Source organism: Zingiber officinale, chromosome 1A (genome assembly GCF_018446385.1).
Source record: "Zingiber officinale cultivar Zhangliang chromosome 1A, Zo_v1.1, whole genome shotgun sequence".
In the NCBI taxonomy this organism is placed as follows: Eukaryota; Viridiplantae; Streptophyta; class Magnoliopsida; order Zingiberales; family Zingiberaceae; genus Zingiber; species Zingiber officinale.
The window spans coordinates 142,122,809-142,149,806 of NC_055987.1; the positions used below are offsets into that span (position 1 = coordinate 142,122,809).

The window sequence follows — 26,998 nt, forward strand, 5'->3', positions numbered from 1 at the left end:
CCTAATGACATCCTTTGCGTATGCCTTGAAGTCACTTCCATCGGCCCTTGTCTTTGCTGCCTTGTCCACGGTCCCTCGGATGTTTCATCCTTCATCGGACCCGAAGCCATCAACCTGAGTCATATGTGTATCTTGTAAACCTACACAACTCAAATACACATATCAAATACAAGGGTGAACCTAACTTAAACCCTTTGCCCAAACACCAAAACACATGGTCGCACGGACCATTGAGATTGCTCCAACACTATCATCCATCCCTCTCCAAGATCATCTCTTATTCCTTTTCTCTCTCCTTCTCCTTAATCTTTCTCTTACTCTCTCTTTTTCAACTAACCTTTTGTTTATCTAGGGAATTCACTGTGTGAAATCACTTAGTGCTTGATCAACAATTATTGTGGAATCAATATTTTTATTAGTGACAACATAGTCGTACACTTACAGTTCATAATAGTTAATAAGGGTGGACCACCGATGATGTGGTTGGAATGTGGACCAAGTCGACATAACCCGGAGGAAGTAGGGATGATGAACTTTCTTCTATGTTGATCGAGTTGCTAGACCCCCCATAAAAGAGAAGTACTGAATGTGTCCAAAAGTCTTCAGTCAATAGTGTCTGCAAGGTTGTTAAAAACCAAATTGAGAGCTAACCCGATCTGACCCTCCAACGCTCAAATCAATATTCAATGATAGAAATGAAGAAGATCAATAGTATTGTAATGAAATGATTGAATGTAAAGTATACTAGGTTTGCAAGAGCAAACCGGAAGAGGCACAGAACTGAAGGCGATAATGTGGAGACGAAGATGACGGCAAGGAGCCGGATGCGACATGGATCCAAAGTCGACGACACGGAGTCGAATGCGATATAGATCTAAAAGATGACACGCAACCGTAATACGACAGCGGTATGCAAGATGGAATATGATAGCAGCACATAGGTCGAAATATAACAGCTGCAAGCAAGTCGAAATATGATAGCGACACACAAGCTGGAATACAACGACAACTCAAAGGTTGGAACACAGCAGTGGCTCACAGACCGAAATATAACAATGGCTCAAAAGCCAAAACATGAGAGTGACTCGTAGGCTGAGATGTAACACCAGCTTACAACCGAATGGGTCAAAGGCCGAACATAGTAAACCACAAGGAGTCGAACAGAGTAGGTGGTACGGGGTCACGGAGTCAACCAGTGGAGGGTCGCCGGCTCGAGAGAGATGGCGGAGCCGACCCCGCAAGGCGTGAGGGCAGCATTGACCGGTTGTGGCACAAGGACAGCAACAAAGAGGGGGTGAGGAGATTGCTCCAGTGGTAGAAATTGTGTTGGATATGTGCTGGGGGTGCCAACAGCAGCACCGACGACTAGGGACTGCTCGCCGAGGGCCATGGAGCGACACTGGCAGCTACTGCTGGAGCCGCAAGAGGTGGCAGGTGTGCAAAGGGAAATAGAGGAGAGCGGCAGCACGAGTCCACCGTTGCTGCTCGTGGCCGGCGACGAAGGTGTGGTCGGCGTTGGCAGCGGCGGTGGCCTGAGGCGATGAAGCTGCTGATGTGAGGGGAGGAAGCATGCGTAGTGGCGGCATCGGACGGTGGGGCATGAGAGGGAGGAACTCGACGACGTGGCCTCGGCGGGGAGAGGGAGAGGCGGGGCGGTGGCATCGGCGTGGAGAGGGAGAGAGGCGGTTGCTACTGGAGGGGACGCCGGAGGCAGCGGCGTGTGTGCTTGGCGGCGGTGGCCCTGAGGCAGCAACGGCCTGTTGTTAGGGTTGCGAGGCGGCGATGGTCGGAGGCAATGAGGCGACACGTGAAGAAAGAAGAGAAGGGGAGAGGTGACCCGGGTCGACCAAGGCTGCTCGCAACTGACAATGAGAGGGGCAGCCAACGTCGGAGAAAAGAGAGTCGGCGGTGTTCTCACGTGCGAGGGAGCAAGGAGACGGTGTGAGGGTGTGACGTGCGTGGCCGAGAGATGAGGGGAAAAAAAACCGGACTACTCGTACCTAAACCCTTCAAAAACCCTAATAACAAAATGACCCCAATACCCCTCATACTCGCCTATCCTCATCTCTACTGTCTGCATCATTATTATTTACCCTCCCCTCCCCTCTTCAACCTACTGTAAGCGATCCACCCAAGGATGTGACACCAGTCCCACGCGGTCTTGTTCCATGGTACGAGCCGTGCTCAAGACATCATGTTATTCTGCCCATGCTTTAAATTATATGATGACAAAAGATAAATATACTCTCCTTAGTATCCCAAGATTTTTTTGATATTCCCCCATGGTATTATAATATATGTGGCAAAAGACGATTCGCTCGCCCCCAGCGCCCCCGCCAACTCATCCCTAGACCAACACGGAGGAAGTAAATCACGGATGACTACTAGCCATTAATGTAAATGGCCAAGACATGGAGGAAGTTATGCTCGGTTACGCCGACTTTTGACTTCCCATGGTATTATAATATATGAACAATGGATTGATTGTCAAAGGATACGGAAGTCCCTCGGATTATCTTGTAATTTTTTTTTTTTTGTAAATTTATCTCTCTCACTTCAACTATTTATGCCACCCTAAACAAGTTTAACTTTAAGAAAGGACTACCAAACGGATACTCAAACCGTAAATTGATAAAATAAATTTATTGTAAGCAAACCAATGTCCATTCAAAATAGCGTTAAAATTAATTAGCTAATCATTTATCTTTGGGGAAAAAACATATTTATGTATTTATTTTGATCAATAGGTATATGATTATTTACTTAATATACTAAAGATTTATTTATATATCGTACATCATTACAAGTTTTAATATGGTAAAAAAACAGAGAAAACATAACGCCTAATAAGTAAAATACAGCTTATAGTAACTTTAGGTAACAACCCTACGGTAAGGGGTGAGTTTGTCCTCAGCCTTGACGCCCTCCTCTGTGAGCAGAAACCCCAAGAAATCACCATACTTATAAGGATTGAAGAGGGAAGGGTGGGCATTGTCCACCAGCTCTGCCGGGGCTTGAATTACATAGTCGTCCTGGGGAACTGAGAACAGGATCGCAGCGTATCTAATCAAGTTCTGGTCACCCACAGTTATCCGGTGCGGTGCTGCGCGGACCCTGCCATTAGTCCATGCCTATCACAGAAATAAAGAATGGCAAGTCATACCCAGTTTCAATTACAAACTATCAATAAACTAGTTAATATTAAACAAGACATGTTCCAACCAACTATAAGTGTTTGGACATGGAATTGGCAATAATACAAATAAATTATTTCGACAGTCAAGCCCTCAACAGACAGTAGTGATGTATTAAGCTTTGAATTTGAGTCTGATCATTTCGTTTCGGTGATGTGTAGGGCACCGATAGAAGATTCATGGATTGCTAGGATTATGCCACAAGTTTTATCCACCATACCTAGGCTATTCAATCCAATAAGACCAACTGTCATGAATGATGAGATCAAATACATAATTGCTATAGCATTTAATTGTGTGAATCTTTTGTGAACATTCACCAAGGAATTGTACGTAAAATGAGAAGCAAGAGAAATCCATTTGGCCTTCATGCCTTCACAGAATTTGCATCCCAACACGGTGGCTACAATAGAGATTGATATGGGAAATAATCGGGGGTGAATAACACTGATGATTTTCACGTTCGTTTTTCTGAAAACACTCGCATAAGAATTCATGCAACGAAAATAAAGGAATAAACAAAAATAACGACACAAGTTGATTTTACTTGGTTCGGAGCATGTGACGACTTCTACTCCAAGACCCACATTCGTTGAATGTTTACTTTAGGTAATATACTATCAGTTCGTAAAATTACAAAGACAAGTACAATTACAATGTGATTAAAGATTAAGTACTATAAATGAAATTATACTGACGACTTGGAGAGTTGGAGATGCGAGTTTTCAATCGTCGGAACAACATTATGACTTTGTGGACTTATTTTTGGAGCAGCACACTAGAGCAGAAGATATTTGAATTGTTATACTCGAAGTTGTTGGTCGAACCCCCTTTTATAGCCGATTTTAACCTGATCCAGATCCATTGATCTCTGGACCACTGTTTGACTCGATGTTGATCGGTCAACTGATCCTGCCGGAATCTGCCTAGCTTTTCATCCAGATGCGACTACTTGGATAAGAGTCTTCGTTCAATCAACCGATCCCGCCGTTCGGTAGATTGATCCATCCCCCGACTTATCTGGTCCGATCAACCCAGCCCGATCAAATCGCTACTTATCCACTGTTCGATCGACTGAACCCGACGTTCGGTCGACTAATCCCTTGGTCAAAGCTTGGTCGTACGCTGATCTGATCTCCAGGGTTCGATCGACTGATCCTAATGTTCGGTCGACCGATCAAGGTAAAATCTTAACCTGCAAAATGTTAGTCTTCTTACAAAATAAAGTTAGAATAATAGGCAAACAATATATATAAAAATTAACTTTTGACAACCTCCGGACTGTCTGGTCCTGACTTTGAGTTTCACTGAAACTCTAAGTCGGACCAACACCTACTGTTCCCTCTTCGGGAAATGCGTCCTCACATACTTCTCTCAAGAGAAATTACCTTTTGTCAGACCAGTTATCTAGACCATATGGATTTTTGCTCAGCATACGAAATTTCAGGACTTCATGTTGAACGTCTGATCCACGACTCATCCAATCTTTCACATGGTGTCTACAACCCCCATGATTTTCACCTAAAGTCCTCGACTCTAGGATTTCACCCAAAGTCCTCGACCAGTCAAGACTTCGCCCAGTCCTCCGGACCATAACTTTGTTGCCTAACCACAGCCAGGACTTTCCACCTAACTAATCGCGGCTAGGACTTTCCTTTGTCTAAGATCACTTAGGACTTTCCTGCACACTCAGTTCAATTTGTTAGACAACAAGACAGCTTAACTTTGGACCATTTACCATAATCGAAACTTAGGTTCGATTGTCTGGTGTTTTCTGCACCAACACTGAAGACCAAAAAACGATTAATTTCATCATGTCTGACAGGACCTTTTGTTATACTGTTATGTCGTTCACCTTAAAGAATACAAGAACAACTTATTAACGGCTTATGGATCGAGTCTTTAGGCTTTAAATCGGGAGGAACATTGAGATGTATGTGGATGACATGCTAATCAAAAGTGCTTAATCTAAGAATTTAATCTCAAACATTGAAGAAACATGTCGTACTTTGAGATAGTACATACTCAAACTTAATCCCAATACATGTCTATTCAGAGTCAAGAGCGAGAGATTTCTCGGATACATCGTAATGAGCGGGGAATTAAAGCTAACCGCAAGAAGATCCAAGCACTCCAAAATATGCCTCCCCACAATCTCAGAGAAGCACAACGACTGATCACTAGCATCACAGTGCTTTCTCGATTAATCTCTCACTCCGTTGACCGAAATCCCTTCTTTAAGGTGCTAAAGAAGGCTTCTAAGTTTGAATAGAATGTGTTGGAGTTCAATCAAAGTCTCACATTAGAAAGATTTGAGAAAAATCATGGGTTTAAAAGGATGCATGATATCTCCATTGGCATGAGACCCTTTGGAGAGAACCCAAGAGCAAAGTCATGAGGGCTTGGACTCAAAGTGGACAATATTATGTCATTATGGAGATATGTGGACATCTTTCAGTCCCATCAAATGATATCAGAGTCATGATCCAGACCAGATGTCATGTGAGATAGCCTTAAGTGAAGTTGAGGGTGGGTCTGGGGTAGGTCAAGTTGACCGGATGCTCGCAGGGAGGCCCAAAGCAGGTCAAAGTGACCGGATGTGGATGCTTGCGGGAAGGCCCTGAAGCAGGTCATGGTGATCGGATACTCGCGAGGAGGTCCGAAGTAGGTCAGGATGACTGGATGCTTGTGGGGAGGCCTGGATTAAGTCAAGGTGATCGGATACTTGCGAGGAGGAGAGTAGGTCAGGGTGACCGGATATTCGCAAGGAGGCCCAAAGTAGGTCAAGGTGATCGAATGCTCGTGTGGAGGCCCGATGCAATTTAAGGTCACCGAATGCGAATGCTTACGGGGAGGCCCAGAGCATGTTAAGGTGACCAGATGCTCGTGGAGTGGCCCGGACCATGAGAGTAATTGTAGTCCTTCATTTGAAGGGAGAATTGTTGGGGTTCAATCAAAGTCCCACATTGTAAAGATTTGGTAAAAATCATGGATTTAAAAGGATATAAGATATCTTCATTGATATGAGACCTTTTAAGGAGAGTCCAAGAGCAAAGTCATGGGGGCCTAATTCCAAAGTGGACAATATCATGTCATTGTGGAGAAATGTGGACATCCTTTGGGCACAGCAGAATACAAACTGTGACAAGACCTTCGTTAAACTGAAGGAATTATTGGGACCGATGTGCCCGCTAGAGGGGGGGTGAATAGTATTTCGTCGCGCTTTCGTCGGTTTGCTTCGTCTTGTTGTTGTGCAGCAGAATACTCGAAGACAAACACTCACAATGCTAACACCTAGGGTTTATTTGGTATCCACCTCAAGAAGAGGTGACTAATCCAAGGATCCACACACGACACGCTATCTCTACTAAGAACAACTCCTTCTCAGTCGCAGCCGGAGGTGGAGAAGTCTCGTACAAACTTACACTACAACACAACAGTTCCACAAGAAGAAGAAAGGCAAATACAAATGAATACACTCTTCCTCTAGCTTACTTGTTGCTTGTAGTAGCCTCTTGAACCTTGGGAATACAACGCAAGAGCCTTCAAGAACTAGCTGTGAAGATCTGGAGAAATCGCTGTGCGAATCGGAGAGAAATCGCAGGAAAGAACGTAAAGTTCTGGCGAAGAAAACGCTCCGCCCAGGCTTTAAACAGTGCTCCTAATCGATCGAATTCATCCCCAATCGATTGTCATGTCAGCACCGCTCCATCGCAGTCGCCCATCACCTGCATCCTACGCAACGATCAATTCCCAATCAATCGACCGATCGATTGGGACTTCCTGAATCGATCACCCGATCAATTCAGAACCTTTCTGTGCTCTCGCATCGGCGTAAGAGCTTCTGCTGCCCAATCGATCGACCGATCGATTGACAGCTCCCAATTGATCACCCGATCAATTGGGAAAGCCCCTATGCTCGCCATTTCATATCCCAATCGATCGATCGATCGATTGGGCCTTCCCACAATCGCAACACAGTCCAAATCGATTGACCGATCGATTTTGACCCTGTTCAATCGATCGCCCGATCGATTGAACACTCTGAACTTGACTCAAACTCAAGTCCAAAGTCCCAAACTCAACTTCCGATCAACCGTGACCTGTTGGGTCTCCATGCCTAGCATTTGGCCCCACACCCGACCAACCTCGAACTAGCCTTCTAGCCTCCTCCACCAGCCTTGCGTCCCTCGGATATCTCCCCATCCTTCACGCCTTGCCTTCAGGAGCTTCCTTCGGCCTCATCCTAGTTGTCGGGTCTTCCTTGCCAAGTCATACCAGGACTTACCTTGTCAAGACCACATACTTAGACTTACACCCTTTGCCAAGATCACACCTGGACTTTCCAACTACCTGGCTCCTCACCGGGACTTTCCACTTGCCTGGCTCCTCACCAGGACTTTCCAATTGTCTGGCTCCTCACCAGGACTTTCTCCTGCCTAGCTCCTCACTAGGACTTTCCCATTGTCTGGCTCCTCACCAGGACTTTCCAAATGCCTAACATCCAGTTAGGACTTTCCTAGTCAAGTCTCCTGTCAACCTTGACCTACTTGACTTGTATTCTCATCAACCTGATCAACTCTTTGACCATCTCTATAATCGAACGATTGCTCCAGCAATCTCCTTATATTGTCAAACATCAAAACTCAAATCCTGACTCAAGCTTGACTCAACTCAAGCTTAGTCAAACTGGTCAATCTTGACCTAGGAAAATTGCCCCAACAATCTCCCCTTTTTTGATGTTTGACAATACCTCTAAGTTAGGCTAAATCCTATAGCCTTAACCTCTTCTTTATACCAAGGCTAAATCCCATAGCCTTAACCTATTCTTTATCACAAGGCTAAATCTCATTGTAACACCCACGAAATTATAAGATAGGTATATGGATATTATTTTCTTTAGAGCATGAAAGTAAGAGGAATCAAAAAGAAATAATAGAAATAAAAAGAAGGAGAGGTTGAGGTTTGAACCTTGAACCTCCCACAAATGATAGAGTTAAATTAGTGTGAAGTAACCACTAGAATAATGAATAATATTTGGATAGGAAGGAATGAAAAATTTAGTTAAAGGTGAGGAGAAAATAAAAGAAAACTAAGAAAAAGAGCAAGAGAAAACCAAGTGGCTTACCTCCTCTTCCTCTTGGTTAAGAGAAGAAGCAAGCAAAAGGTGAATTGCCTTCCTCTCTTCTCTCCCTTCTCATTTTTGTGGGAATTAAAGAGAAGTTAAGGGGGGGGGGGGGATGAATGGGGACAAGAATCCTTCCCATGATGAATAAAAAGGATTAGAGGAGAAAAGAGAAAGGGAAATTCTAAATCTTCTTCTTCTTCATCCTCTTTCCCTTCTCCACCGAGAACTAGAGCTCTCCTCCCTCATCTCCAAAAGTCAAGTTTAGGTTTTCTCTCTAAGGGAAAACAAATACTAGCAAGGAGTCTCAAGGTCTACCTCATACAAGAAGAAGAAAAAACAAAAAGGGAAACAAGGAAGAGAAACTTCTCCTCCCTCCTCACAAGGGTACCACTTTCTTAAGGATCAACAAGCGAAAACTATGTAAGTTTCCCCTCACCTGTGGTACAATAGCTCATGTGGTTTTCATGAAGATAGATTGCTTAAAAACCTAGGGTTGCTTCATGGAAATTTCGGCCAAGACAAAAAGAAGGATCTAAGGAATTTTAAGACCTAACTAGATATGCTCATTATATTTCTTGTGACATGTATCTTATGGTAGGAGGTTAACCTAATGTTTCTATGCTAGAATGTTTAGTTAGAACTTAGATTCATAATCCTAGACTCTCGGCCAAGCATGAACAAAAGAACTAGGTAAGCTTAAGACTCAAACTAAACATGCTCCCCTATGTTCTTATGATATGTGCCCTATGATAATGGTGTTGTTAACATTTTCTCCTACTTGTATGTTGATTGGAACCTCATTTTCATGCTCATGAACATTCGGCCATGGTAGAACTAAGGACCTAGGAGAGCTTTAAACCTAAAACTAAGCATGCCATGATTTCCCTAAGATAAGATATGAAGCTAATATGATATGCCCATGATTATATGTTGATTTCAACTCTATTTCATGCTTATGAAGATTCGGCCATGTTAAGATTTGAGGCCTAGGAAAGTTTAAAACAAGTCTAAGATGCTCATGACCTTCTTGATGAAATGATATGAAACTAACTTGATGTTCTTATGCTTGTTTGTTGCATAGAAATTTGGTTACATGCTCTATAACTTTCGGCCACACAAGGTTTTAAGACCTAGGATGCTTAGAACTTAAACTAAGTTTGCTCATGTTGTTCCTTGTAATAAATGCCATGAAATTTGTGTAGGGTTTCCATGCTTTTATGTCACATGAAAACTAGTCTATGTCTTACATGTTTCGGCCACCATTAGTTTAAGGACCTAGGAAACTTAGAACTCAACTTAGATATGCTCATGATGTTCTTGTAATAAATGCTATGAAATTTGTTTATGGTTTCCATGCTCTTATGCCACTAGAAACCTAGTTTCCATGCTTAACAAGTTTCGGCCACCTTAGATTAAAGAGCTTAGGAAGTTTGGAACCTAAACTAAATGTGCTTATGATGTTCCTCATGATATGTGTTATGATATTGGTTTAAGGTTCAACACTTTCATGCTACTTGTAACCTAGAATCATGCTTGCTAGGGTTCGGCCATGATAAGGTTAAAAGCTTAGAGAACTTAGAACCCAAACTATACATGCTCAAGTTGTTCCTTATGATATATGATATGACATTAGTTTAGGGTTTACATGTTTGCATGTTGCTTATAACCTAATTTGAGGCTTGATGAGTTTCGGCCATGATATAAGTAAAGACCTAGGAAGCTTAGAACCCAAACTAAGCATGCTCAAGGTGTTCCTTATGATATAGGATATGATAATGGTTTAGGGTTCACATGCTTTTATGTTGCTTGCTAACCTAGGCTACAACTACATGTTTCGGCCACTACATGATATTAGGGTTAGAGACCTAATTATGATTTCTCATGTGCCTCTCATGCAATGCTTTATGATATGATAAGAATATGTCATGCTGCTATACTCATTTATGTATGCTTATGACCTATGCATGATGATGTGCTTTGTGCCCAAATTTATGATATGTTATGTGCCCAAATTTATGATATGATATATGCCCAAGTTCATGATGTGCTGTGTGCCCAATTATGCATGTGATCATGATGTGCTGTGTGCCCAAATTCATGATGTGCTGTGTGCCCAATTATACATGCTTTATGTTATGCCTAAGAGTTGCTTCCCTATCAGTTGGGACTAGGAGCACTCTTCATGATATGAATATGACATGAATGATAGGTTAAGAATTATGATATGTATGACATGCTACTTTACTTTTAAGGCTTGTACCAAGGGTGGACTCCATAAGCGCCCCGGGGTCGATGGACTAAGAAATGGGCCTCGTTAGGGATGGGCTCCTAAGTGCCCCTAGGTCGATGGACTAAGAAACGGGCCTAGTATGTATGCCTTGTAGGATTCAAGACTTGCTACCTTGGACCTACATAGGACGCGTGCATTTATGTATGTGGTACAAGCCGGGGCCCCCCTTATGTTGAGATTATGTTTAAGTATGTATATTATAAGTTTTCAAAAGACATGTTGCATATGTTTTCATGATACATGTTTTGAAATTCACCTTGCATATACTTTATGATTATGTCATGATATTTATGATGATGTCATGATATGTCAGGGTGCATTTGATGATCATGTTATGTTATGCCATGATACCTTACGATTATGTTACGATATGCCATGATATTTATGATGATGTTATGATATGTCAGGGTGCATTTGATGATCATGTTATGTTATTCCATGATACCTTACGATTATGTTACGATATGACATGATATGCTGCATGATATGATGAATTTGTCTCCATGAGTTATGTCTTGTGATTTTGATATGCTATACGGTTTTTGTGAGTAGGAAAGGAACTTACTGAGCCATGAGTGCTCACAGCTTACTTTCTTGTACCACAGATAAAGGCAAGGAATGGATGAACTAGGGGAGCAGTAGGAGGGGCTAGAAGGATGTGTGTGGTAGTGGCTTGGCTAAAGGAGAAAGACCTGCTTTTGTTTAATAAGAACTATGCCTAGTTTATGTTACTACTTTATGACTCCATGACATTTAATTATTTGGGTATTATGACTTAAAAATCATGTTAAGTATGCTATGTGGTTTTATATGTCCAGGTGATTAATCATGGTGATTTTAAAGAAAAGAAAAGTTTTTAATTTCTATAAATAAAACTTCCGCTGTAGTAAGTAGGTATGTATGTTAAAGTAACCCCCGTCGCCTTAGTAGAAGGGGCGAGGCGTTACAGGTTGGTATCAGAGTCAGGTTAGCCTTTTCACTACACACATGTCAAGTCTCCATCCTGCCGCTCCAAGTAAGAATCTATATGCTTAATTTAATTTTTTTTTATGATGCTTTAATATTATGCATGTTTACTTATTCTTTTGATTTAGTTTAGGTATGCATGATGGTAGGATAGGAATAGTAATAACCTTATGACAGCCGAATAGGAATAACGATAATTTATTGTTATTCAATGAAGATAAGCATGGCTAGGAGACGTACTACTCGAGCAGACGAGACAGTAACTCCACCAGATCTGACTCAGGTAGTTACCGACCTCCAACGTCAGATCACGGAACAACAACAGCTGATCACTACGTTAATGGGTCAACAAGGAACTCCTGCCACCTCGCCAGTAAATCAGAATGCAGTGCCCGTCGTGCCAATAGTTGCACCAGTACCACCGGGAGCCCCTGCCCCAATGGTTCAACAGGAGACCTACTTGATACAGTGGCTGAGGCTGAAGCCGGAGAACTTCTCGGGTACTTGCGAGCCATGGGACGCCCAGGCCTGGTTCAAGACAGTAGAAAGCATAGTGGAACTACTGGACTGGCCCAAATCGGAGAAGATCAAATGCGTATCTTTCTGCTTTTCCGGAGACGCGAGAATGTGGTGGGAAAGAGTTAAAGCTAAGAGACAAATTAATCTGATGAATTGGATGGACTTCGAGACAGAGTTCTTCAAAGAGTTCTTCCATATGCAAGTGACGAACCGGCATTACGACGAGTTCACCGAGTTCCGGCAAGGTGACTTATCAGTGAACGAAGCAGTAAAGCGCTTCAACCGTCTAGCATGCCTTTGTCCAGAATTGATCAGCACAGAAAGAGAAAGGGTCAGACTGATGCTGAAAATGCTCCGACCTGAGATAGCACTGAATGTGGCCGGCGGAATTAATAGGCCGCAGACTACAGAGGAACTGGTCAGCAGTGCCCTAATTACAGAACACTATCAGAAAGCGATGAACGAGAATAAGAATCAGGCACGAGTAGAAGGACAGAGACCTCAGAGTACCAAAACAGGCTGGAAAGGAACCCCTACCGAGAAAAGGAAGCAATGGGACAATGCTAAAGGTGGTCCAGTGAATAAGCAACCGAAGTACCCTCAGTGTACTATTTGTGGGAAGCTGCATTCCGGATTATGTCACAAAGGTACAAGAAAATGCTATAATTGCGGACGGGAAGGACATTTGGCCAGAGACTGTCCTACTCAGTTTCAGACACCACCCCAGCAGAATAACCAGAACAGGAGGGGCCCTTCACAGCTACATCAGATGCAAACTGCTATAGAAGGGACTTCGATCAGCCAAGGGAGATTGGAAGCCCCGCCAGCGATGACGAACGCCAGGGTTTTCTCGCTTAATAAAGAAGATGTGGCGAACGCCTCTACTGTCGTCACAGGTCAGTCACCTACTTTTAGTCAATATGCCAAAGCTATATCTGATGCAAAAGGCGAACCAGTGTTCGAAATTATTGGGAAACCGAGAGATATTACGAGTCAATGGATCGAAAATATGTCCGGGCAGCTCTCTACCATGACCATAGCAACCACATTATTCGATAATCTATTAAAGAAACAAACCAGTGACCAAAGTCTCTAAAGGATTAAACAAGAAACCCTAGAAGGAAAGAATGACGGATTCCGGATCGCGGACAATGGAATATTATACCTCAGGGATCGATTATGTATTCCCGGGGATCCAGAGTTGCGAAGAAGGATACTAGAGGAAGCTCATTCAGCGCCCTATGCAATGCACCCAGGATCCACCAAAATGTACCAAGATTTGAAAAAGAAATTTTGGTGGTCCGGTATGAAAAGAGATGTGGCTCAGTATGTCGGTACCTGCTTGACGTGTCAGAGGGTTAAAGCAGAACATCAGAGACTAGGAGGATTATTGCAGCCTGTCCAAGTTCCAGAATAGAAATGGGAAGATATCTCTATGGACTTTATAGCAGGATTACCCAAGACAACAAATGGCTATGACGCCATATGGGTAATTGTGGATAGATTAACCAAATCTGCCCATTTTCTAGCAATCAAAATGACTTATTCGATTGAGCAACTGGCTCAACTATATGTCAAGGAAATTGTTAGGCTACATGGGATTCCTAAGACCATCATTTCAGACAGAGATGGTCGTTTCGTTTCACATTTCTGGGAATGTATCCAGAAGGCTCTTGGTACAAAACTATTATTTAGTACTGCCTTTCACCCTCAGACCGACGGACAAACAGAAAGGGTTAATCAAGTGTTAGAAGATATGTTACGGGCATGCACATTAGACTTCAAGGGGAGCTGGAGCCGATATTTATGCCTGACGGAATTCGCCTACAACAATAGTTACCAGGCTACTATTGGGATGACACCTTACGAAGCTCTGTACGGGAGGAAATGTAGATCCCCTATATGTTGGTACGAAGGCGGTGAAAAGAAAGGGATGGGATTCCAAACCGAGTTTATCGATAACACCACTCGGGCTATACAGAACATCCGCCAACGAATAGAAACTGCTCAGAGTCGACAAAAGAATTATGCGGATAAGCGACGAAGGCCATTGGAATTCGGTGTCAGAGACTCAGTATTTCTCAAAGTAGCTCCTATGAAAGGAGTAATGAGGTTTGGTAAGAAGGGAAAGCTAAGCCCGCGTTATATGGGACCATACCGAGTTCTGAAAAGAATCGGCAAAGTAGCTTATGAAATAGAGCTGCCTCAAGAGATGTCAGCCATTCATAACGTGTTCCACGTTTCGATGCTAAAGAAATGCATTCCGAGCACGGATCAAGTGATCGAACCACGGGCAGTAACAGTGCAAGAGGACCTAACCTACGAGAGCCGACCAATTCAGATATTGGATCGAGACGTCAAAAGACTAAGGAACAAAGAAGTACCATTAGTAAAGGTTCTGTAGCAAAATCAACGATACGAAGAAGCCACGTGGGAATGGGAAGATGATATGAGACAGAAGTATCCGTCGCTATTCTAAGTTCGAGGACGAACTTTCTATGAGGTATGAGGTACTGTAACACCCACGAAATTATAAGATAGGTATATGGATATTATTTTCTTTAGAGCATGAAAGTAAGAGGAATCAAAAAGAAATAATAGAAATAAAAAGAAGGAGAGGTTGAGGTTTGAACCTTGAACCTCCCACAAATGATAGAGTTAAATTAGTGTGAAGTAACCACTAGAATAATGAATAATATTTGGATAGGAAGGAATGAAAAATTTAGTTAAAGGTGAGGAGAAAATAAAAGAAAACTAAGAAAAAGAGCAAGAGAAAACCAAGTGGCTTACCTCCTCTTCCTCTTGGTTAAGAGAAGAAGCAAGCAAAAGGTGAATTGCCTTCCTCTCCTCTCTCCCTTCTCATTTTCGTGGGAATTAAAGAGAAGTTAAAGGGGGGGATGAATGGGGACAAGAATCCTTCCCATGATGAATAAAAAGGATTAGAGGAGAAAAGAGAAAGGGAAATTCTAAATCTTCTTCTTCTTCATCCTCTTTCCCTTCTCCATCGAGAACTAGAGCTCTCCTCCCTCATCTCCAAAAGCCAAGTTTAGGTTTTCTCTCTAAGGGAAAACAAATACTAGCAAGGAGTCTCAAGGTCTACCTCATACAAGAAGAAGAAAAAACAAAAAGGGAAACTAGGAAGAGAAACTTCTCCTCCCTCCTCACAAGGGTATCACTTCCTTAAGGATCAACAAGCGAAAACTATGTAAGTTTCCCCTCACCTGTGGTACAATAGCTCATGTGGTTTTCATGAAGATAGATTGCTTAAAAACCTAGGGTTGCTTCATGGAAATTTCGGTCAAGACAAAAAGAAGGATCTAAGGAATTTTAAGACCTTACTAGATATGCTCATTATATTTCTTGTGACATGTATCTTATGGTAGAAGGTTAACCTAATGTTTCTATGCTAGAATGTTTAGTTAGAACTTAGATTCATGATCCTAGACTCTCGGCCAAGCATGAACAAAAGAACTAGGTAAACTTAAGACTCAAAATAAACATGCTCCCCTTTTTTCTTATGATATGTGTCCTATGATAATGGTGTTGTTAACATTTTCTTCTACTTGTATGTTGATTGGAACCTCATTTTCATGCTCATGAACATTCGGCCATGGTAGAACTAAGGACCTAGGAGAGCTTTAAACCTAAAACTAAGCATGTCATGATTTCCCTAAGATAAGATATGAAGCTAATATGATATGTCCATGATTATATGTTGATTTGAACTCTATTTCATGCTTATGAAGATTCGGCCATGTTAAGATTTGAGGCCTAGGAAAGTTTAAAACAAGTCTAAGATGCTCATGACCTTCTTGATGAAATGATATGAAACTAACTTGATGTTCTTATGCTTGTTTGTTGCATAGAAATTTGGTTACATGCTCTATAACTTTCGGCCACACAAGGTTTTAAGACCTAGGATGCTTAGAACTTAAACTAAGTTTGCTCATGTTGTTCCTTGTAATAAATGCCATGAAATTTGTGTAGGGTTTCCATGCTTTTATGTCACATGAAAACTAGTCTATGTCTTACATGTTTCGGCCACCATTAGTTTAAGGGCCTAGGAAACTTAGAACCCAACTTAGATATGCTCATGATGTTCTTGTAATAAATGCTATAAAATTTGTTTATGGTTTCCATGCTCTTATGCCACTAGAAACCTAGTTTCCATGCTTAACAAGTTTCGGCCACCTTAGATTAAAGAGCTTAGGAAGTTTGGAACTTAAACTAAATGTGCTTATGATGTTCCTCATGATATGTGTTATGATATTGGTTTAAGGTTCAACACTTTCATGCTACTTGTAACCTAGAATCATGCTTGCTAGGGTTCGGCCATGATAAGGTTAAAAGCTTAGAGAACTTAGAACCCAAACTATACATGCTCAAGTTGTTCCTTATGATATATGATATGACATTAGTTTAGGGTTTACATGTTTGCATGTTGCTTATAACCTAATTTGAGGCTTGATGAGTTTCGGCCATGATATAAGTAAAGACCTAGGAAGCTTAGAACTCAAACTAAGCATGTTCAAGGTGTTCCTTATGATATAGGATATGATAATGGTTTAGGGTTCACATGCTTTTATGTTGCTTGCTAACCTAGGCTACAACTACATGTTTCGGCCACTACATGATATTAGGGTTAGAGACCTAATTATGATTTCCCATGTGCCTCTCATGCAATGCTTTATGATATGATAAGAATATGCCATGCTGCTATACTCATTTATATATGCTTATGACCTATGCATGATGATGTGCTATGTGCCTAAATTTATGATATGCTATGTGCCCAAATTTATGATATGATATATGCCCAAGTTCATGATGTGCTATGTGCCCAATTATGCATGTGATCATGATGTGCTGTGTGCCCAATTATACATGCTTTATGTTATGCCTAAGAGTTGCTTCCCTATCAGTTGGGACTAGGAGCACTCTTCATGATATGAATATGACATGAATGATAGGTTAAGAATTATGATATGTATGACATGCTACTTTACTTTTAAGGCTTGTACCAAGGGTGGACTTCATAAGCGCCCCGGGGTTGATGGACTAAGAAACGGACCTCGTTAGGGATGGGCTCCTAAGTGCCCCTAGGTCGATGGACTAAGAAACGGGCCTAGTATGTATGCCTTGTAGGGTTCAAGACTTGCTACCTTGGACCTACATAGGACGCGCGCATTTATGTATGTGGTATAAGTTGGGGCCCCCCTTATGTTGAGATTATGTTTAAGTGTGTATATTATAAGTTTTCAAAAGACATGTTGCATATGTTTTCATGATACATGTTTTGAAATTCACCTTGCATATACTTTATGATTATGCCATGATATTTATGATGATGTTATGATATGTCAGGGTGCATTTGATAATCATGTTATGTTATGCCATGATACCTTACGATTATGTTACGATATGCGATGATATTTATGATGATGTTATGATATGTCAGGGTGCATTTGATGATCATGTTATGTTATGCCATGATACCTTACGATTATGTTACGATATGCCATGATATGCTGCATGATATGATGAATTTGTCTCCATGCGTTATGTCTTGTGATTTTGATATGCTATACGGTTTTTGTGAGTAGGAAAGGAACTTACTGAGCCATGAGTGCTCACAGCTTACTTTCTTGTACCACAGATAAATGCAAGGAATGGATGAACTAGGGGAGCAGCAGGAGGGGCTAGAAGGATGTGTGTGGTAGTGGCTTGGCTAAAGGAGAAAGACCTGCTTTTGTTTAATAAGAACTATGCCTAGTTTATGTTACTACTTTATGACTCCATGACATTTAATTATGTGTTTGGGTATTATTACTTAAAAATCATGTTAAGTATGCTATATGGTTTTATATGTCCAGGTGATTAGTCATGGTGATTTTAAAGAAAAGAAAAGTTTTTAATTTCTATAAATAAGAATTCCGCTGTAGTAAGTAGGTATGTATGTTAAAGTAACCCCCGTCGCCTTAGCAGGAGGGGCGGGGCGTTACACTCATAGCCTTAACCTTTTCATGACAAGGCATGAATGAAGATTTTCTTCATTCTCTCCCTTTCCTAGAGGGTAAACTCCCCCTGCTTGGATGAAATTCTAGCTTAACCTTCCATTCTCCCCCTTTGTCACACATCAAAAACTGAAAACAAACTCTTCTCCATAAGAGTTAACTCTACGTTGTTTACAACCTCATATGTTGTTAACAACACCACAATGAAGATCTCATATTCTTCATTGCCGCCTAAGCTCCCCCTTGAGCTCTACTTCACTTCACTGTGCTCATCCTAGAGTATGCATCAACTTCCCAATGAAACTCCCATTCATTGTATTCAATGTCCCCCTTGAGCAGTAATCTTCTTCTCAATGCTCATCCAAGAGCATTTTCACTTTACCAATGAAGGTCCGATCCCCTTCATTAATCCAATGCTCCCCCTTGAGCAGTAACCTACTCCACAATGCTCATCCGAGAGCATTTATCATCCTAGCAATGAAGATAACCAATATTCCATTGTTCCCCAATACTCGACCCTGAGTATTATCCATCACGAAGGTTTAACCCCCTTCCAAGGTCCTTGAAGATAAATTTTCATACATTCAAGGAATAACTCCCCCTAAAAACATAGTCAAACTTCTGTCATTGCACCGACAATAACTTGAAGTTTCTAAACAGTTAGGAAAGCCAAAACTTGAAGTTTTGAGGTTCAAAATTCAATAATAAAGCTAAACCCCAACCTAAACTTCACCTAATTCTACCTTAACCAATCCATACTTGCTTTCATCATGAAAACTCCCCCTGAATGTATACAAGTATATTCCAAAAGGTTAGGAATGGTTAATGACCCTTGAAAACCAAAGCTTGAAGTTTTAAGGTTCGAAAATTTGAAATTAAAACTAAACCTCATCATAAACTTCACTTTGATTTATCTTAACCAATCCATACCTGTTTTCATCAAGAAAACTCCCCCTAAATGCAAACAAATATATTCCAAGGGATTTGGAATGGTTATTGGAACTTGAAGTGACTTAATGTGCTGAAATCAGGTTTTTCCAACCATAATCAGACTTCCCAATTGTTACGTTTCCGCAAGTGTACAGATTCGTCGTCAGTAATATAAAAGATTGTCGAACCACAGGGGATGTTGATTAAGTACTAGAGATATTGCAAAGTACGTTATCTAGACAAACCTAAGATTGGTGAGAAAAGAGAATAAGAGAGAGAGAAGAGGAAAGTGAGAAGAGAGAACCGATCTTTGAAGGAATGAGCTTCGGGAGATGGATTCTAAGATTTCAGTTTCATTATAATACTAAGAGATACTACATAAATTGCTTAGTTTCCATCCTCTATGTCAATGTTCTTATAGGAAGTTAGATTGGCCAGTATCACGTAGAGACGTTCCTTGTGAAATCATGTAACGGTTAACCCCCTGTCACGAGGGCGCCTCGGTAGATCACTGGGAGACATATCTAGTAAAGAATAATAAGGATAAGGGTAGAGGTTCGGTACAGTTTGTTGGTGCGGTTAGCACTAACGATTTAACCCAGGTTTTGATGAATGACAAATCTGGTTAAGTTAGTCTGTTGTTGTCTAAACACTTTGATCAAGTGTGCAGGAGAAGTCCAGACAGGTCGACGGGCTGACCGGATGTCTGGCACGAAGCCTAGCTAGGTCGACGGGCTGACCGGATAGCTGGCGAGAAGTCCAGCTAGGTCAATGGGCCGACCGGATAGCTGGCGAGAAGTCCAGATGGGTCGAAGGGCTGACCGGACGTCTGACAGGTAAGTAAGGTAAGTCACTGGAGGGAGTGACTGCAAGGACGCGTTCCCAGGAAGGGAACATTAGGCGTTGATCCGGCTTAAATCCATTTCGGATATCTGAGTCGAGATCGTGACTAGATTCCGGTCTCGGAAAGACGGAATCTAAGTCATATTCTTTTCGATTATTTTGTTGAACTTTAATTGTACTAATAATCTGTTTTATAGGATATATATTTGCCTCGGACTAACTCTATTTTGCAGGAGAAGGAGTTCCTGGAAATAGGAGGTCCGAGCGCCCGGAGGTAAGTTTTATCCAAATTCGCGCGTCGCCACGTGGAGCTTGCTGGTTGGACCTGCCACGTCCCACCAGGGCGCCCGGAAGGGATCCAAGGCGCCCCGAGCCTCATATAAAAGGAGGGTCAGAGGGGAGCTTCAGAACAACAACGAAAAGAAAGCCTTCCACTGCTTGCTCTATTGCTCTGCACTCCTGCGACGCTAGTGAAGATCCGACAATACACTCTTTTCCTCTTCTTTAATTCTTGTCGGTATTTGTTTTATTTTCATTAGCATTTCTGTACTTTAAATTATAATAATTTTCGAACTGCTAGTGATTGCCCAACGAAAGTACTCAAGGAGTATGGGCCTTCGAGTAGGAGTCGTCACAGGCTCCGAACGAAGTAAAAAACACCGTGTTCATTTGTCTAAGCTTTTTATTTCCGCTGCGCTTAACTCTTTTTAATGCTGTCTTTTCGAATCGATATTCACCCCCCCCTCTATCGACGTTTCACGATCCAACAAGTGGTATCAGAGCAGGTACCGCTCTGATTTGGTGCAACCACCAATCAGACAGGGGGTGAAAATATTTTTTTTTGTTTTACGCTTAATTCTAATCTGATATTATTATTAATCTGGAAATTTTTCTTCGTTACAATTAAATCTATATTGGTGCAACACTAATTTAGATACTCCAATTTTTTCCCACACTGCTAATCCAAGACCAAGTCTTGGGATTTTTTTTTTGTTGTTTACTTGTGTGCAGGATGTCACAACTAGAAGGCTTTAGCACAGTACGTCCTCCCCTATTCAACGGGGATGACTTCTCGTACTGGAAGAAAAGAATGGAGGTATACCTAAAGACAGGCTACGATTAGTGGTTCAGCGTCATAAAGGCATACCGAACTCCAGTCGACAACTCCGAAAATCCACTAGACCCGGAACAGTGGACTCCGGACATGAGGAAAAAGGCGTCGACAGAAAATAAAGCAATCAATACGCTACACTGCGGCCTAACACGAGAAGAATTAAACCGGGTCGGACCGCATCAGAATGCTAAAGAATTATGGGACAAATTGATCGAGCTGCACGAAGGAACGAGCGACGCAAAGGTAACGAAGAGAGATTTACTTTTAAATAAAATATTTAATATAAAAATGCAGGAAGGGGAAACGGCAAATCAACTGCATGCGAGAATCAAGGACGTCCTCAACGGACTCCACGCGATCGGCCACCAGATGGAAAACAGAGATTTAATAAGGTACGCACTAAATGTCTTTCCTCGTAATAGCTTGTGGGCATCAATCGTAGATGCCTACAAAATTTCGAAAAATCTATCTAAGTTAAAATTAGACGAGCTTTTCTGTGAGTTAGAATTACATGAATAAACTAATGCTGGAGCCAAGAAAGGTATTGCTTTAGTTGCAGGCTCATCCAAAGAAAAGAAGAGCAAGCCTGAATCTGAAGAAGATTCCGATCAAGATTCCGAAGACGAAGAACACCTGGTGAATCTGGTAAGAAAAATGTTCACCAGGAGAAAAAGGAGCTTCAGCAAGAAGGACCTTCAAAAGATCAGTTCTCCCTCGGAACAAAAGAACGTGACGTGCTTCGGATGCAATAAAAAGGGGCACTACAAGAACGAATGCCCAAGACTGAAGTTCGACAAACCGAAGCCAACCAAAAAGAAGGCCCTCAAAGCAACGTGGGATGACTCCTCGGACGAATCGGAGGAAGAAGAGTAGAAACACCAGAGCCACCTCGCGCTGATGGCCCACGAAGCTGAAACGGAAGACGAGTCGGGAGATGAAGACGGGTCCGAACCTGAATCAAGCCACGAGTCCGTACTCGTTTCCGAAGGCCCGGATGAGGTATATTTTAATTTAAACAAAAAAAATTTTAGAATTATTTTCTACTTAAATAGTAAGTTAATTAAAATAGAAAATGAAAACAAATCACTCCTTGAGGAAAATCATGACCTCAAGGAACAAATAAGAAATTCAAATCCAACTCAAGATCTAATACTTGAAAAGAATTCATCATTAAAATCAGAAATTAATAACTTAAAAGAAATACTAGAAAAATTCACCACAAGATCGAAAAATCTAGACTTAATCCTGAACAATCAAAAAGCATGTTATAATAAAACAGGACTTGGATACAAGTCGAACTCAAATAAAACCTTTAAATCATTAATAACTCAATACAAATCAACTAATCAAGCTTGGGTTCCGAAAGCGTGTTTGACCACGCAAGTAGGAACTAATCAATATTACATACCTAAAGAAAAAGTATATTATATAAACTCGAATAAACCAAATCAAAAATCAAAATACGAATCAAAGAAATCAAAATTTAAACATATTAAACAAAATATAAATTATCACCAAGTTAATTATAACTATAAAAGAAGTCGACACAAACCTAAAATGAAAATTTAAATTAAAAGTCAATAATTCAGGGGGAGACTCCAGAATAGCTGGCACCTCTAAAACTAACTTACCCGACAGGGTAACTTAAACAAACTAACCCGGCAGGGTGATTAAGATTAGTTAAAAAGGGACCAAGTTTAACTTGAATCCTGGTACTGGTGAAGTTTTTTGGATGATAGTACGTTAGGGAAGCTTGAGCATCGCATGTCTAGAAAGATGTGGCTTCGATCTAGTGCATTTGGCTAAGTGGAACTGACCGAAGCTACCCTTAAATGGATCATAACTAGTTAGACCAAGGTTTAGTACTAAACTCCGTGAATAGGACTATTCGGAAAACCTCGAAAGGTTGGTTACTTCTAATGACGTCCAAATGACTCACCAAGCTTAGAAGTTTATCCGAAGAATGTCTATTTGTTGAGACCAAAGCTAAACCTGAATCTAACACAAGTTAAACCAAAACTCCATAATTAAAAATCCAATTCATCTCACAAAATTATAGGAATCCCTGATTGAAAACTTAGATCGGGTGAGATGACTAAGGATCAAAATTAAAATTCAAATTAAATTAATTAAATTAAATTAAATTAAATTAAATTAAATTAATTAAATTAAAATTCAAATTAAATTAATTAAATTAAAATTCAAATTAAAATTCAAATTAAATTAATTAAATTAAATTTCAAATTAAATTAATTAAATTAAATTTCAAATTAAATTAATTAAATTAAATTTCAAATGAAGTTAATTAAATTAAATTTCGAATTAAACTATTTCAAAATTTATTAAATTAACTTTAAATTTAAATTAACTTTAAAAATTATTTCGAATTAAATTAACTTTAAAAATTATTTTAAAAATTAAATTTAAAAACTACTTTAAATTTTATTAAATTAACTTTAAAAATTATTTTTAAAAACTACTTTAAATTTTATTAAATTAACTTTAAAAATTATTTTTAAAAACTATTTTAAATTTTATTAAATTAACTTTAAAAATTATTTTAAAAATAAAATTTAAAAACTATTTTAAATTTTATTAAATTAACTTTAAAAATTATTTTAAAAATTAAATTTAAAAACTATTTTAAATTTTATTAAATTAACTTTAAAATTATTTTTAAAAACTATTTTAAATTTTATTAAATTAACTTTAAAAATTATTTTAAAAATTAAATTTAAAAACTATTTTAAATTTTATTAAATTAACTTTAAAAATTATTTTAAAAATTAAATTTAAAAACTATTTTAAATTTTATTAAATTAACTTTAAAAATTATTTTTAAATTTAAAAACTATTTTAAAATTTATTAAATTAACTTTAAAAATTATTTTAAAAATTAAATTTAAAAAACTATTTTAAAATTTACTTTAAAAATTATCTTAAAAATTAAATTTAAAAACTATTTTAAATTTTATTAAATTAACTTTAAAAATTATTTTAAAAATTAAATTTAAAAACTATTTTAAAATTTATTAAATTTACTTAAAAAAAAAAAACTAAATTTAAAAAACTATTTTAAAATTTCCTTCAAAAATGATCCTAAAAATCAAATTTAAGCGCCCGGAGCTCCCTATAAATAGGGGGCAGTAGACGCCCCCAACAATTGCCCCACAACCTTTCACTCTTACCAAGGTTCTATTCGAACCTCAGTGTGAGAGTATTCTAAAATTAAATTTTCTTGCGGTGAAGACGCTGCTACGACTCAACCGAGGTCATCAGTTCTATATTTTACGATGGCTCCTCGGTAAATCCTTTTTCCTTGTCTAAAATTTTCTTTTAACATTTTCACTTAGAATATCTTTTTTTATATACAGTAGGAAACGAACAAATACTGGTGTTGGGCCCTCTAATGCTAGTACGGACCCTAGGTTTCCCACGGATGAACTTAAAATCAAATTTGAGTCAACGATCTATATGGCCATTAGGACAAAATGTATAGATAGATCATTCTTTCTAGTTTCCTATGCTCCCGTTATAGAGGTTATAAACCACTATAACTTACAGAATCTTGTTGAATGTACGAATTCGGTAAACATAAGTCTGTGTGCTGAATTTTACAACAACTTAGTGAAAGTAGATGACTTTACCTACACCACTAGGGCAGCGGACACTGATATCACACTATCCCCTACGACTATCCGAGAGTTCTTAGAGTTGCTTCCATCCACTAGCTCTTTCTTGTGCTATCCTCCCAGGGATCTACCATTCGGAGATCCCTACTCGCATATCACTCTTGATACGATTCATTCGTATTTTTTTGGGGGAGAGCGAGAACCCACTGTGACCCAGTTTAGGTCTGTAGACCTTCGAGTCCAGGACTACACTCTTTATAGGGTCTTAGTCTTCTGTATTCTACCATTGAACACACGTGACATCGCCGTGATGCGCCCATTCCACTCATTTTTACTTTATGCCCTGAGTCATAGGTTAGATATTGACATCAGTCTACACATCTTCTCCACCATTATCTACTCTGCTGGATTCGTGACCAATAGACGAATCCACATGCCTTACTGTCACATTCTGACAGCATATATGTCCTCTTTACGCATTAATACCACTAGAGGAGACGTTCGCTATATGACCGAGTTTGACGTTATAGCAGCTAGGAACTTCTCCCTAGCCGGTATTCACGTAAATGAGGATGATGGTACTATGTATTGGCGGAGGGGGGCACAGCACCAGCCCGATCTAGACGCACAGGGTGAGGCCGAGCAGGATGAGTTCATGCTTGCACTATTTCCGGAGGAGACCGCTCCGGCTCCACCACCACCCCCAGTTCGAGCACCCCGTCACGCTCCGCGCACTCTAGCCGACCGTATGACCGAACTAGAGAGAGCTATGGCGAGTCTCCAGCAGGAGAACTCTGACTTTCAGCGTGACATGCGGCGAGAGGTCTCCGAGTTGCGAGCTGATGGACAGACCCGACACACTGAGCTGATGACACTACTCCGCTCCTTGGGATCTGGACCACCATCTTCCTCATCTCAGTAGCTCTGCTTATGACACACTTCTGTTATCTACATCACTTGTAGAATACTTTTTATCTAGTGTTATTTCTGATATGGATTGATTATGTTCTATCTTAATAGACTAGGAGTTTCGAATTTCAAAAATATTTTCAAAAATGATTGCTTTCAACTCATAGGCTCAAACATGTTTCGTTTTTAAAACCTTCCTATTTTTAGCCTTTTTGTTCAAAATGTTTTTTGCCTTAGCCTAGTTCAAAATCCATAGAAAGCATGTGCCCATAGGACTAGTTTTGAGCATCTCACCAAAACCCTAGGCTTACCTTGCTTGTGTTTGATAAACATAGAAAGGGGTGAGATGTATAGGTCACTTGCCTAAGACTTAAGATGCTTATTTCAGTGCATCGACATAAGTCTGAGCGTTAAATACAAAATATATATTAATCAAGCTAAGGTTGACATTAACTTGACTAACCAAGTGAAAGCTGCTATCTTCTGATAAGTCGGCCAGTAACAAACTGGTTAGACATTTGTTCTAATGTCAAGTTCAGGGGGAGAAATAAAACTACTTCAGTTTTACAAATTGAATTTTAAACTTAATTTTGAAAATCAAAGTTTAAAATCAACTTGATTAAATGTGTGAAAATTTTTTTGTCTTTGAAAACCGAACTTTTCAAATATTTTAAACCATGTTTTTTTTAAATTTTTGAACTTTGAAAATTTGATTCTAGAAAAAGAATTTTACAAAATTATTTTGAATACTTTCAACATTCTATGTTAGGTTCAGGGGGAGGTATTTTCTTAAACCTATTTTTGAAAACTAACTCTTATAAAAAGCTAGTTTCAAGGATTGGGTTTCACTTTTGTTGAAAATTGAATCTTTACAAACTTAGTGTTGAAAATTTCAGTCAATTTTTGAAAAATAAATTTGTTTTCAAACTTAGTCTTGAAATTTTGATTTTAAAAACTTGTTTGGAAAGTGTTTCAAAGTTAAAACTTGATCTTGAAATTTAGAATTTATACACTTATATTTGAAATTTGACTATCTAAACTTAGTTTTTTTTAACAGTTTAAAATCCCCTAAGTTAACTTGACATCAGTTCTTACAATTTCGTATTCTGTCTGACGTCTGTGCTATTTATACTTAACTTTAGTACTGTTGATGAATGACAAAGGGGGACGGTTAGACGGTTAAGTTAGCTAAACCAATTGAAAATACAAACTAACCTAAAAACCCTTTAAAAACTTGGTTTTTCTGGCATATGTTTTTACTAACTTAACCAGGTTGTCATTCCATCAAAAAGGGGGAGATTGTTAGTGCGGTTAGCACTAACGATTTAACCTAGGTTTTGATGAATGACAAATCAGGTTAAGTTAGTCTGTTGTTGTCTAAACACTTTGATCAATTGTGTAGGAGAAGTCCAGACAGGTCGACGGGCTGACCGGATGTCTGGCACGAAGCCCAGCTAGG

General features: G+C 39.8%; 1 protein-coding gene across 1 annotated transcript in view; it reads right to left on the reverse strand.

Moving 5' to 3' along the window:
• Positions 1 to 2,758: 2,758 nt before the first annotated feature.
• The window catches only part of LOC122036659 (2-oxoglutarate-dependent dioxygenase AOP2-like), an 82,987-nt gene continuing 58,747 nt past the window's right edge, over positions 2,759 to 26,998 (reverse strand). Inside the window, exon 3 of the mRNA XM_042596061.1 lies at positions 2,759 to 3,131. Coding sequence (XP_042451995.1) covers positions 2,874 to 3,131 — 258 coding nt within the window. The 3' untranslated portion in view covers positions 2,759 to 2,873. The remainder of the gene's footprint in view (positions 3,132 to 26,998) is intronic.